This window comes from Budorcas taxicolor, chromosome 1 (genome assembly GCF_023091745.1).
Source record: "Budorcas taxicolor isolate Tak-1 chromosome 1, Takin1.1, whole genome shotgun sequence".
In the NCBI taxonomy this organism is placed as follows: Eukaryota; Metazoa; Chordata; class Mammalia; order Artiodactyla; family Bovidae; genus Budorcas; species Budorcas taxicolor.
In genome coordinates this window covers 984,915-998,345 of record NC_068910.1, presented here as the reverse complement: position 1 = coordinate 998,345, position 13,431 = coordinate 984,915, and the positions used below count along the sequence as shown (strand labels likewise).

The following is a 13,431-nucleotide window of genomic DNA, read 5'->3' as shown; positions in this document are numbered from 1 at the left end:
TGTGTCGCCCCTGCACGCGTGTCTGTGCGGCGGGTGTGCGCGCGAGGTGTGTGCGCGCGTGGGTGTGGCGTGTCCTCCCGCAGCGCGGCTGTTCGGGGCGCGCCAGTCCCCCGGGCGCCACCCCGGGGCGCGGCCGGCGGGGAGGAGCGCGCGGCGGGCGGGCGGCCGCACACGTGGGCCCGGCGCCGCCTCCCGCGGCCCACCCCCGGCCGCCCCCGCCGGGAGGGAGCCGGGATAAGTGGCGGCGCGGACGCCGCGCCCTGTCTCCGGAGCGGCGGCGCGCAGCTCTCGGTCCCGGCCGCAGACGAGGACTCGGCGCCCGTGGCCCGGTAACTGCCTGAGTCCCCGCCCCGAGCCGTCCCTGTCCCCCGGGTGCGGCCGCCCCGCGTCCCGCGGTCCCCGCGGCCCCGCGCTCGGCGTGGGCTCCCGCGCCCCTGTGCGCGTGTGCACGAGCGCGCGCGTGTCTGCGTGTGCCCGGCGCGTGCGCCCCGCTCCCTGGCGGCGGCCCCGAACCAACTTGTCGCCGCCGTCAACTCCGTGTCCGCGTGTCCGTCCCCCGCAGGCAGCCCTGCCGGCGGGGCTGCGCTCCTGGCGCCGGCGGACGCGGGCAGGCGGCAAAGTTTTTTGGGGGAGCCTGGCTGACTTTCCTGGGGGACCCGCGCTCGTGCGTGTCCGGGGGTGGGGATCTGGTCGCGCGGAGCTGGTGCCCTGGCTGCCTCCCGGGAACCCTTCTCCCAGCCGCAGGGGTTTGTTTAGGAAGAGTGATGGGGGGCCAGTGCTGGGTGGCTCCGCCCGCTCACGGGGGGCAGCCCTGGGCCCCGCGCTCCTAAAGCCAGGCAGGAGCTGGGGCCGGGCGCTGGCTGGGAAGCTGGGGAAGCGTGGGGGGCGCCCCCCGCCTAGATGAGGGGGCTGCCCGGGCTGGTCTGGCCCTGACGCTCGGGGCTGTGTGCTGGCGGACCGCAGAAGGACGGACGTGATGCAGACAGGTTTGTGGCGGCACCTTTAGAATTTCGGGCAGAAGGAATTAACCAGAGCGTCATCCACCCCGTGACCGCGCCCCTGTGAAACTTCCTTGGGGGTTTTAGCATGGATGGGTGTTTTGCAGCTGGGTCTTTATGCCCACAGGGCTGACTGTCATCTCCACTTGATTACAGCTAAAATAGTCTTTAAGATGAAGTTTCCTGAAATGATTTAAAAAACACAGATGGGGGGGGGGGTAGAAAGCTGTAATGAAGCACTTAAAAGATAAAGTGAGCATTTTTCTTAAGAACAAATTGGGTTTTCAGTATTAAATATATGTATCTGTAAAATTTTTGAAATGGAAGGGTTTTGTTTTTTTTTTAAAAAAAAGCAAACTGCTTTAAAAAAATGTTAGTGACTCTGAACAAGGTCTCCCTCCTGCTGTCTGTGTGCTCTGCCATCTCTCTGACCTTGCACCATTCCCTGTTTCCTTCCCAGCACCTGAAGATCCTTTCAGAATGCCAGAGGAACGTTCCCCCAGGCTGACACCACAGAACGTTCCCTACCAGGACCTCCCTCACCTGGTCAACGCTGACGGACAGCACCTCTTCTGCCGGTACTGGAAACCCTCAGGCGCGCCCAGGTCAGTCTGCCCCCCACCCACAGAGATGCTGAGGTTGGCCCCCCAGGGGCATCAGGTTCATGCCCCCTCCCCCTTCCTATGCAGCTCCTGTGAGGCCACTTTCTCCACGGCCTACTTCACATGCCGTTTGAACACCGAGCCCAGCAGGCTAACAGAGCTGAGGGCTTATGCTTCATCTTTTTTAAAATTAAGAAGCAGGAGTTCTATTTCAAATATGACAAGTAGGATGTGAGTTCTACCGTATGGCGGTTTTCACAGGACTTTATTTTTTGTGCTGGAGTTGATTTCCTGTTGTGCAGACATGCCTTTAAAATCCAACCCAACAGTGACCGAGAACCACCTGATCAGATAAAATCAAAATGATGTGTATATATAGTAACTTTTGTTCTCTGTCCGGTTTGACTGTGAGCCTCAGAGGGTGTGATTCGTGTGTCAGAGAAGGAAGGGGGTCTGCCTGTCTCCTGATGTCTTGCTAGCTCAGTTGCTTGGTACATTTCCCATCAGGGATTATGTCTTGCTGTTAGAAACAGGCGTTGGGACGACACACAGTTAGACAGCTGGTCTTCTGCCACTTCCCTCCGCTCGCATAAAACGGGGAAAACCCTGCTTGTTTGTGTTGTTCAGGGAAGGAAACGATTTGGGGTAGCCAGCTGGCCTAGCGACCAGTGAACGTCTCCTGTTCCTCGGACATGTTACCTGCTCCAACAGGCCTCTGGTCCCCGGAGGCCCACGTGCGGTGTGGGATGTGGGCTGGGTTGCAAGATTCTGTCTCCTCACTGTTACCCAACCCAAGCACAGGTTTGAAATTCCTCCTCCGGCTTCAGCAAGGTGTGTATAGTCCAGGTAGCTCACATTCAAGACGCGAAAAGCAACAAGAAAGCAGAGACGTGAACTGTGAAGACCTGGTTTAGAGTCACAGCTTCAGGGCAGCCGGATAAACTGCTGTCAGTGGGCGGTTAATAGTCCTGAGGTCTGGCGCTGTCTTTCTTAAAGCTCTCCGGAGGAGAGCGCTGGAGGGGGCGCGGGTGGGTGTCGGATGGGGCGGGCGAGGTTGGCAGGCGGCCGCAGGCTCCCTCTGGCTGCAGTGGCCCACTGTGGCTTTAACTTCTAACCACCCTGCAGTGCACGGCGCGTTTATTAGCTCAGTGTGCACGAAGACAACGAGAACTGCGAGCCTCAGACTTTGGGGGCTTCCTTCGTGGAGGGGGAGGCTGTCCTCACTGGAGGTCAGCGGGACGGAGAGCCCGCAGGCTTCCGACGGGGCGGGGCCGCCCTTCCTTGAGCTGCGCTGGCCTCCCAGTCTCCACCCCAGTGGCCTTGGGCCCACTTCCTTGCTTTTGCTCCAGTTAGCGTTGGCACCCGCCCCCCCACCTCCGCCAGTTGTGTTTAAATCTCTTGGGGTCAGTGTTTATCTCCTGCTGGGAATGAGAATGGGGTGGGTGGGGGCCACATTGGGGTTCCGGGCTTTGTCAGAGAGGGGCCCCCACCCGCCTGCTCGTCTCCCCCCTCTCAGATGATGCAGGTTCGTGAGCTCCCTTGGGGGGCAGGCCCCCCCGGGTTGGAGGACCTTTAAAACCCATCCCCACCAGTCCTGACCCCTCGAGAGGTCCTGGAGGCCCGGCGGTGACAGAGGCTGCTGCACCCTGGGGCCCCGGAGGGATCAGGCCAGGCCGAGTGGGGTGGGCCGGGGGGGCCTCAGGACAGAGTCTGTGCCCGCTGGTGGGGCCGCATCTCTGCACCTGGGCTCAGCTGCTCTGTCAGACTGACCGCCCTGCCCTCCTGCGGGTGGGCCACAGACCTGCTGCTTCCGGAGCGGAGCGGCCCGCTGGGCTCAGCCTGCCCCTCCAGGGAGCACCCTCCAGGGTCTTACCCCGGGGTAGCTCAGAGTCTTCTGTGCTCCTATGCTCGGGGAAAGTACCACCAAATGTCCCTCTCTCTGCTCCTTTTTACAAATGTTTCCCAGGGAGGCCCTAGGGACCTCAGAAGCCCCTGCCTTATAGACGGTGCCTGATAGAGGGGTCTTAGTTATCATGAGTCCGAGGCTGAAAGCCCGCTTCTTGGTCACGCCAAGGCAGGTTTGTGCTTGTCTGGTGCAGAGCTTTTCGGTGACGGTGGATACTGACCGTCCTTAGGTTCCAGCAGAACGGGCTTCCATGAGGTGGGTCTCGGGCCCGCTCTGGCCTCTGGACTGGTCTCTCAGATGTGATCTCAGGTTTATCTTCCAGTCAGCCCGCGAGGCAGGTGCTGTCCTTGTGAACCCTTTCAGAAGCTGGTCCAGCTGCATTTTGTCCACATTCCTCTGGTTCCAGTGAGCACAACGAGACGTCCGTCCAAGGACTGTCTTCCTGATAAATTCTTGCGTGTTTTTGTTAGGATGAAGGTCACTCCTTACGGAAAGGAGTGATAGGATCTTTCATTGTGATTGTGCTCAGCAGTGTCCCCGTGGACGGTAGTGTTCCGGGCTCCTCTGGCCATTTCCTCTTCCAGGGGGTCTTCCCTACCCAGGGATCAAACCCGCATCTCCTTTCTTAACCACTGAGCCACTTGGGAAGCCAACAGGATCATTATTCTTCCTAATTCTTTGCTGGCAGTAGGGCAAAATATGATCTGTTCTGAAACCCCAGATCTTCTTGTGCCCCTGGGGACTGGCTGCCTTGTAGAGACTGGGAACTGTGGAATTTTTGAAACCCTGGCTCTGCGGCAGGGTTTCCCTGACGGTGTTCTCGGGGTCACGGAGCCGGCCGGGCGGGACGTGAGCTGCTCTGTCACGGCTCTCGTGCCCTGGGATGGTGTTTCACGCCTTTGGCTTCAGATTACCACTCAGCCCGCCTGAAGGGCAGCTTTGAATTACCTTCTGAAGTGACTCAGCCATCCTGGCCCCCGAGGATGGCTGACAGGTCAGCAGCGTCGGGGCCCCAGCGGTCTGACGACTGCAGCGCCCGGTTGGATGGCTTGGCTCCGAGGAAGTCCTCCCTTGGTTCCGCCAGCTGAGGAGGGTTGTAGGGACGTGTGATCGCACAGCTGCAGACCTCGGGGTGTTCAGGGCCCAGCGTGGACACATCACACCCGTCTGCCTGGGCCTGACCGGGCAGTCTGAAGCAGACCCTTGTGGGATAAAGGCCTGGATGCCCTGCGTCTCCTCTCCGAGCAGGGGCTTCCTCGTGCCCAGCCCGCGCTCCGTCTCTGGGGAGCCCCCCGCCCCAACACCGTGGAGCCAAGCAGGCTCTCTTCCTGTTGGCTCATTGTTGCGACAGCTGGGGTCCCCGGGGGCCGCTTCAAAGAGCGCCGTTCCTCCGCTGGCCGGGGGCCTGGTGCAGACACCCGGGTGACCCCCCCACCTTGAAACAGCTCCAGATCCAGGTCCCCTGCAGGGGCCCCTCAGCCCGGGACCCTGAAGCCCCTTTCGCCTTGCTGCCTCCTCGTGGGGGTGGCCTTCCTCTGAAGGAGGGTGGCACGGCGTCCTTTCTGGAGCCTCCCTGTGGGCTCAGAGCCTTGGCCGCTGCTGGTGGGCCTGGAGTCCACAAGCCGAAGCCTCTACCTCCTCCCTCTCCGACGTGCCCTGCTCTGCCCTCGGTCATGCTGACCGCGTCTCCACGAGGCCCTCAGCGTCTGCCTTGGGAGTTGCGGCCAGAGCCGTCTCAGGACGCTTCCTCCCACCTATGCAAATTTACCTGAAGAAGAAGCAGCTCTTGCCGGGAGCTGGGATATATTTAAAGGCTGAAGAACACCCTCCCTTCCTGCCGCCCTCGTACTGTCCTCCCATCAGCCACCAGCCCCTTGGGTCTGGCGCCTGGGGCTCTGGAGACGGAGCTCCTCCCGGCCAGCCAGGTGCAGGCATGGAGTGCGGAGCCTCTGCCAGCCGGCCGGACCCCACTGCCCTCTGAGGTCCCGTTCCCCTGGGTCAGCTCATCTCCGTCCTCCCCTCTGCCTCCGGTTTGCTCTCTGGGTTGTGTGCCCTCCGCGTAGGGTGTGGGCACCGTGCTCTGGGCGGTGCTCCCCGGGGTTCTGTGTGTCTGGGGGGGTCTGCCTCCCTGGGGCCCCTGCTGCTCCCGGTCCCTCGCGGCCCTCCGCCCTGAACTCCTACCACCTGTGTGACTAGGCATGACGCATCACTACCTTTGGTTGGCATGTCTCCAGGGCCAACCGAATCCCACCCCTTGTTTTCAGTCGCTCAATCGTGTCTGACCCCATGGACTGCAGCGTGCCAGGCCTCCCTGTCCATCGCCAACTCCTGGCGTTTACTCAGACTCATCAAGTCGGTGATGCCGTCCACCATCTCATCCTCTGTCGTCCCCTTCTCCTCCTGCCTTCAGTCTTCCCCAGCATCAGGGTCTTTTCTAATGAGTCAGCTCTTCGCCTCAGGTGGCCAAAGTACTGGGGTTTCAGCTTCAGCATCCATCCTTCCAGTGAACACGCAGGGCTGATTTCCCTCAGGATGGACCGGCTGGATCTCTGTGCAGTCAAGAGTGTCCCATCCCTTAGGTTCCACCCCTTACTCATCCCCGAAAGTGGCCCTAGGGGCCCAGTTCTGGGTGCATCCACTCTTCCCACTCAGCTGTGGTCACATTCCCGCCCAACAAGCCAGTCAGGAGTCACTGGTTTACTGATGCCGGGGAGCTGGCACCAGGGTGGGGAGACAGTGGTGACGATCCCTGCATCTGAGGAAGAGGGAGTGGTTACCATACGAAGGGGGGGTACCTCGAGACCAGGGGGAGGGTGGTTCCCTGGTGGCTCAGTGGTCAAGAATCCACCTGTGATGCCAGAGACCTGGGTTCCGTCCCTGGGTCGGGAAGATCCCCTGGAGAAGGGAATGGCAACCCACTGCAGTAGTTTTGCCTGGAGAGTCCCATGGACAGAGGAGCCTGGCGGGCTGCAGTCCACGGAGCTGCAAAGAGTCAGACAGGGCTGAGCGACTCTGCAACACTAACCTAGAGACGGGACAGCTGCCAGGCGTGGTGCGAATTAGAAGAAGGGCCGCGTGGGGTCGGCACGGCCCCTCAGCTGGGAGGTTTGGTGAGCAGAGCGCAGGCTCCCATTCACCCTTCCAGCCAGCACCCTTGAGCGGTCTTGCTCCGGTGAGAAGGATGTGCAGGGCCGGGAACCACGGGAAGCTGGAGACAGGGAGAGGCCAGGCCCTGGGGTCCTGCTGGCCATGGGCAGGCCATGGGCAGGCTATGGGCAGGCCATGGGCTTGAGTTTGCGCCTTGGTGGGTGGGCAGCTGTGGACCGCCTTCAGGCCCAAAAGTCGCGCAGTCGGGCTTGTGGCTTGAGCTCAGCTGGCAGGAGGTGTTTGCTGTGATGCAGGGTGCCGGCGAAGGGGGTGAGCCAGCTCCTCGAGGTGCTGGGGTCGGAGCTTGCCAGGTGGTGATGGAGGGTTCCCAGGGGTCTCCCCGGGTGCCCGGGGAGCGTGGGGTCCCCTGCATAGCACACCTTCAGCTCACTCTCCTCCAGAGACGCCGGGGCTGCTCTCTGATGGTGAGGACCTGTGGACCACCAGGCTGTGGGACCTCCCGCTGGAGCATCCCCGAGAAGCCAGTAAGGAAGCAGGGACCAGCGGGGTGGGCGGCAAACCTCCCCAGTGAGATACCGACACGGGGGGCGGTCAGTTTCCTGAAGGCCAGAGAGGAATCCTGTCTCCCTTTGTCTCCCCACCACAAGAATCAGAAAGGGCCTTAGACTTCTCTGAGTGGGCTCCTGATATTTCCACCTAAACGCGGAGCCCGTGGTCCTTACTCTGTATTGTATGGCAGCGACATGATTTTTAGTCCCATCACTGCCTTCCAGTCCTACCTCAGCTTTCTCTTGCCTATTTTAAGAATTTCCCGAAGTTCCTTCCTCGTGGATGGAGCCGCCGGTCCTCCTCCTGGTGTCTCCGCCTTTGTTGCAGCAAACTGCCTGATGTTTAAATAGGGCATCTCTTCTGGGCTTTTTTTTTTAAGACTCTTCGAATAGCAAAGATCTTTTGACGGTGAGAGGACACTGCTGTTCTTGCCACATTCTCGCAGTTGGTTTTTCCAACAGCTTCGTTAAGGCATAATTTTTTCCACTTGCTATAAGCATGTTCTGTGGATACAAGTCGGGCTTTGTTTTTCAGCGGAGTTGAAGAAAAAAAAAATTGCAAAATAAGCCGCTCCCTGAAAGGCGGCCATTGTCCACCGTTGTGCGTTGCTCAGCACCTTTTAGGTAGAGATGCCCATCCAGGCGCACTTTGTCCCCGAGTGCCAACGAAACGGCGCTTCTCCTGCCAACGGCCCTTCGTGTGTGACTCTGCTGAGATTACAGTGTGACCCTTGTCCCACATTTAGGGTCAGCCAAGTCTTCTGCTGGGGGTGGCGCTTTCGTTTCACCCATGCCTGCTCGCTGGGGTGGAGGTGGGGAGGCGGATTCAGTTCAGTTCAGTTGCTCAGTCCTGTCCGACTCTTTGTGACCCCATGGACCACAGCACGCCAGGCCTCCCTGTCCATCACCAACTCCTGGAGCTTGCTCAAACTCATGTCCATGGAGTCGGTGATGCCATCTGACCATCTCATCCTCTGCGGCCCCCTTCTCCTGCCTTCAGGGTCTTTGCCAGTGAGTCAGCTCTTCACATCAGGTGGCCAAAGGACTGGAGTTTCAGCTTTAGCATCAGTCCTTCCAGTGAATATTCAGGACTGATTTCCTTTAGGATGGACTGGTTGGCTGCCTTACCTTCTGCAAAAAGGTTCAGAGGAGCTCTTACCGTGGAGCCGCCGCTTTGTCAGCGTCGGGAAGGAAGAGGGCAGGAGGGTGGCCAGGAGGGCAGCAGGAAAGAGAGCGGGTTCGGGAACTGCATCCTCAGGGGACGTCAGGGTGAAGGGGAACTGGGCCTTCCTTTCCTTGAGCAGAGTCCTCAGAAGGCTCCGCAGGCAGGATGGACACAGCGAAGGGACCCCTGCGCCCTTCAGAGTCTCAGGTCTGGGCTCGTGGGCGCGGCCCCTGGAAAGCGGGTCTCAGAGGAAAGCTGACCGGAGGAGGGCCTGGGTCTCCGAGCTCTGAGAGTGCTTCTCAGCCCTGCTTTCGGGCCCCCAGTGCACACGCGTGTCCCTGGCCCTGAGATCCGGGCCGCCCTCGGCGGGAGCTCAGAACCGTGTCTCCCCCCGGGGACCCAGGTGTCTGAGCATGTGGCTGGCGGGGCTGAGCACGAGGGGACCCTCAGAGGCGGCAGCTCTCCCCAGCCGTCGGGGCTTCCTGGGGGTGGTGGAGGCTTTAGGGGGTGGGCTCTGTGGACCTCGGAGAGCCACGGGACCTGAACGTCCCCCCTTGCTCGGAAAGCACGGTGGGCCACCCGCTCCCCAGCCCCTCAGGGTGGGGGCAGTCCGGGACCCCAAGGCTCAGTGCCAGCTGCGTCACCTGTAGTGGGGAGACGGCGTCAGAGGGTGAGCACGCCCCCGGGGGCTGGCACGGGCCGCAGGGGCATCCCCAGGGCTGGCATCCTTCGGCCCCGTGCCTCCCCGCTGTGGGTTAGACCCCGGGGTGGCTTTCCCAGGAGGCATCCACAGACCTCCTGCTGGGGGCTGGGCTCTCAGAGGGCCTCCTGCTCCATGCTTCCCCCGAGGCCCGCCCCCGTGTCTCCATCTGGGCAGTCCTCTTTTCAGTGGTGCGAAGCGTGCGGGCGCCTCTGCGAAGACCAGGGAGGCTGAGGACCGGGGCAGCCCGACCTCAGGGAGATGCAGGAAACTGACGTAGGACCCGGGGGTGCTGCGGGGCCCAGGGGAGCCCGGGAGGCCTCGAGAAACGGGCAGCAGAGGATGTGGGCTGGGAGGGCTCCACGTGGAGCGGGGAGGAGGGAAGACGGGAAGGAGGGGAGGACCCGGAGCAGGGGCCGGGGGCTCGGGTCAGGCTGGCCTGGTCTCAGCAGGGCAGTTTGCCCCGGGCCGTCCGAGTGGCCGGAGTAGAGATGAGGGCCCCTGCTTGGGAAGCACGGCCTTTAGGCGTTCTAGGTGCTTCGCTATGTTTATGCTGTTCAATCCCTCGTGCCGAGACGTCCCTCAGGGGAGACTGGTGTCTTGGGGCCACACAGCAGGGCGGTGCCGTGGACAGTGGCGGGCCTTGGCAATGGTAGACCAAATGGCAGGCCTTGGAGGTAGAACCCGCCTGAGTCACACGGTTGGGGTGGGGCTGGAGGCTGTCGCTGGACCTGAGAGCCATTCTTCTCGTGGTTAAACAGGGGCCCCTTTCCCCTGGGTGGTCGTAGCATCAGACGCCGGGCGTCTGTGGGGTCAGTGCCTGGCTCAGTTTCGAGATGTGAGCGTGTGGGTCGTCCTGGGCTCCCCCACTGCCCACCCAGTGGGCTCCTCCACCGTGCTCATTCCACCCTGCCTGCCAGCATCTGTCACAGGCACCTCCCTGACGTCCGTCTTGACCTCCCTCCGCGTGGCGCAGGCTGTGTGCTTTCCCCAGCCTCCGGGCTAATTACTTAGCAGTTAGAGCCGTTGCTGTGAGATTTCAGACACCGAGAAAGCATCCATTCTGCGGGTGCTCGATTTACAAAGTCGTGGGGAAGCCGCTGGTGGTGCAGTTCTTTCTGAGATAACACGCAGTTAGCAAACTCAATGCTTCGATTAATGTCACGTGAAAACCTCTGTGCCCATGTTGGAGGTGGGACCCTTGACCCGCTGGAGGACCGGCACCCTTAGGGAGGGGGCCTGGGGGTCAGCGCACCCAGGCCCACCGGTTCTCAGCCCCGTCGGCAGCGGCCTCAGCGCTTGGCGTCTGTTTTCTTTCCGGGCCCCGACGGCGTGCTCGGGTGTGTGGAGGTGCTGGCGCCTGGGCTGGGCTTGTGTTGCGAGGGCTGCCCTGGCCCCTGGCATGTCTGCAGGGGCAGCGTGTCAGGAGGCCTCTGGTGGGCAGCCCGTGCTGGGCCCCGTGGGCGTCTCTGTGCGCCTCTGGTCAGCTGCTCCCCCGCAGGGCAGGCAGCCGGCCGGGGCCTGCTGGCCTCGAGTGTCTGCCCCTGGCAGGCTCTTGGTGTGTTCTTCCCCACGTCCCCTGGGGCATCAGGATGGCAGTGTTTCAAGGGCAATGAGGGAGCAACAACACGCTTTCCAAGTCTCTGCTTGGGTCAAGTTTGCAAGTGCTCTGCTGGCAGAGTGAGTCAGCCCAGAGGCGGTGGAGGCCTGTCCACGGAGCAAGGTCGGGGGAGGAGGTTTCGTGGCTATTTTTGACTCCGTCGCTGGGAAGGGACTTTTGTGCCGAGAGCTGGGACACCAGGGTTGGAATTTTGTTTCTGCCTCTGAGTGGCTCTAGATAAGATGGCATCCGGTAGACTTTCCAGCAGGTTCCCAGAGTTTGCGATTTTATATAACTCTGGGCCAGTTTGCATCTCACGCTGGCGACACAACCTGTGAGCTTCTCCAGGGCAGAGCTCAAGCTTCATATTATCCTGGCTTCCTCAGCTCTCGCCCCGGTAGAGTTTCATGTCCAGCACAAACCAAGAGATCCAAACATGTGTGTTGAATGAATGAGTGAACTTCCTGTGTTTATAAGGTAAGACAGTTTGGCGGGGTGAGTCTCTAAAGTCCCTGCGGCCTGGTTTTCTAGGAAAGGATCAGCATTTCCACCGAGTGTGGACCAGAGGGGCTTACTCTTTGTGCAGGAATGAGGACACCTACCATTCGGAAGCAGCAGTGAAGGGAGTTAGCGACAGCTAAGAAGAGAATATTCCCTACAGGCAGCCAGTCCCCTGGACTACTAGGTGGCTGCGTCTTAACCATTTTAACTTTGAAGTAAAGTTTGGAAACACACCCGTGAGTGGGCCTGCAGGACAGCAGAGAGTGTTTTCTGTGTTCGGGCAGAAGTCAGCACGGGCACCAGAATCTGGGGTGGGGTCCGCTTCCTCTGAACGTGTGGGCGACGCGGCAGGTGTTAACTGAGCTGCAGGTGTCTGCTCAGCACCAGGGCGGAAAGCGATGGGGGTCCTCCGAGCGGCCTGAAGACTCGGGGTGCGCTTGACCGCAGACCCCCGATCGCATGAGCTCTCTCTGAGCTTCTTGTGTGTGCCTGGCCTCATTCCGGTTTGGAGACCCTGAGGTGGTTCAGCAGGGTCCTTCCTCTGCCTTGGAAGACCACTCCCCTTACGTGTCAGGGAGACAGCGCCAAGCACCGTGGCGGTTTGCTCGTGAGGGTCTTGCATTCTGAGGAGGTGGGGAGGGGGCGGTTCAGGCACAAGTTTAGGTGACTTTAAACCGACCCTTGGAGGTGTTGAAGGGGACTGGAGGAGCCGCTTCCACACGGGCATGCAGGCATGTTCTGAAAACAGCAGGAAGTCTTTCTCGGCCTGACGTCTGCCGTGCACGGCGGGAGGTGCGTTTGGAAGGGCTGGTCCGGGAGCTGGGATCTGAATGCCGTCGTGTTAATCTGCCACAAAGCGCCACAGACCCGCTGGCTTAAACAGCAGAACGGTCCTTTGCCCCGGGACCGAGGAGCCGGCGGGTTGGCGTCTGGTGAGAGCGGCTCGCGTGTCCGGTGACGTCTCTGCTATCTCCCTGCCGACGGGACGCTCCACGCGACACGCGTCCTGACTTTTCACAGAAGCTTGTGCTTCTCTGTGGTTTCGTGGCAGACGCCCCAGCTCGTCTGAAGTCGCTGTGGGCTCGGCCCTTGCCTTGGTGTCCCGCGTCTTAAGACCACCTGCTGGGATTTGACCATGGTTCTCAGATGTGACCCCAAAAGGACAAGCAACAGAAGAAAAAAAATGACATAGTGGACTTCACCAGAATGAAAACCTTTTGTGCTTTAAAGTACACTTTGAAGAAAACGAAAAAACAGTTCACAGAATGGGAGAAAATGCTTGCAAAACATCTGTGTGATAAGGGCATTGTATCTGAGGCATGAGAAGAATGCTTGTAATTCAGTGATAGAAAGATAGCCTCCCTGAAAAAATGGGCAAGGGGCTTGAAGAACATTTCCCCAGAGAAGGTGTACTGATGGCTGATGAGCGTGTGAGAAGATGCTCAGCATCAGTTGTCATCAGGGAGATGAGGACAAATCAAAGCCACGATGAGGGGCCGCTTCCCAGCCACTTGGATGGCCATGTGATAAGGACAGCGATGAGCTGGTGGGGATGTGAAGTCTGGACCCTTGTGGCCTGCTGAGGGAATTTAAAGTAGTGGAGCCGCTTTGGAAAACAGGCTGACAGTTACTCAAAGGTTAAACACTGTTACTTTATGACCCCGCAGTTCCATCCCTAGGTACGTATCGAAAGCAACTGGGGACTAACAGGTCATACTAGTATTTTCAAAACAGGTAAACAGGGACCTATGTTGTGGCATCAGGAACTGTGGCCGATGTCTTCTAATCACCCATCGTGGAAAAGAACCTGAAAAAGCATAGGCATCACTGAACCACTTTGCTGTACACCTGAAGCACTGTAAATGAATGACACTCCAGTTTTTAAAACACTGAAAACGTGTCCACACACTTGTACACAAACACTCATGACAGTATTATTCCTAATGGTCAAAATGTGGGAACGAGCCAGATGTCCGTAACTGGTGAATGGATGAATAAAATGTGGCATGTCCACACAGTGGAATATTTGGCCATGAAAAGGCAGGAAATACCGGTGCATGGATGAACCTGAAACAGTTATGCTGAGAGAAGGTGACGGGTTAATACGATTCCATTTGCATGAAGTGTCCAGCCTAGGCCAGTCTTCGGAGACAGAAGGCGCATTCGCGGTGGCCGTGAGCTGGGGTGGAGGTTGGGACAGCTAAGAGTAGGGGTTTCTTTTCAGGGTGATGGAGACGGTCTAAAATTGATTACGAGGTTGGTTATACTACTCTGTAAACATGTGAAGACCACTGAATTGTATA

At 59.6% G+C, this 13,431-nt stretch overlaps 1 protein-coding gene across 3 annotated transcripts in view; it reads left to right on the top strand.

Annotated features, from left to right (window-relative positions):
- Positions 1-201: 201 nt before the first annotated feature.
- The window catches only part of MGLL (monoglyceride lipase), an 89,526-nt gene continuing 76,296 nt past the window's right edge, over positions 202-13,431 (top strand). Inside the window, exons 1-2 of one of the 3 annotated variants that reach the window (XM_052641681.1) lie at positions 202-329; positions 1,459-1,603. In XM_052641681.1, the coding sequence (XP_052497641.1) occupies positions 1,479-1,603 (125 nt within the window). In that variant the 5' untranslated portion in view covers positions 202-329; positions 1,459-1,478. Of the gene's footprint in view, positions 330-536; positions 987-1,458; positions 1,604-13,431 lie in introns of those variants that run through there. The other 2 variants (XM_052641689.1, XM_052641673.1) reach the window with 2 other exon arrangements.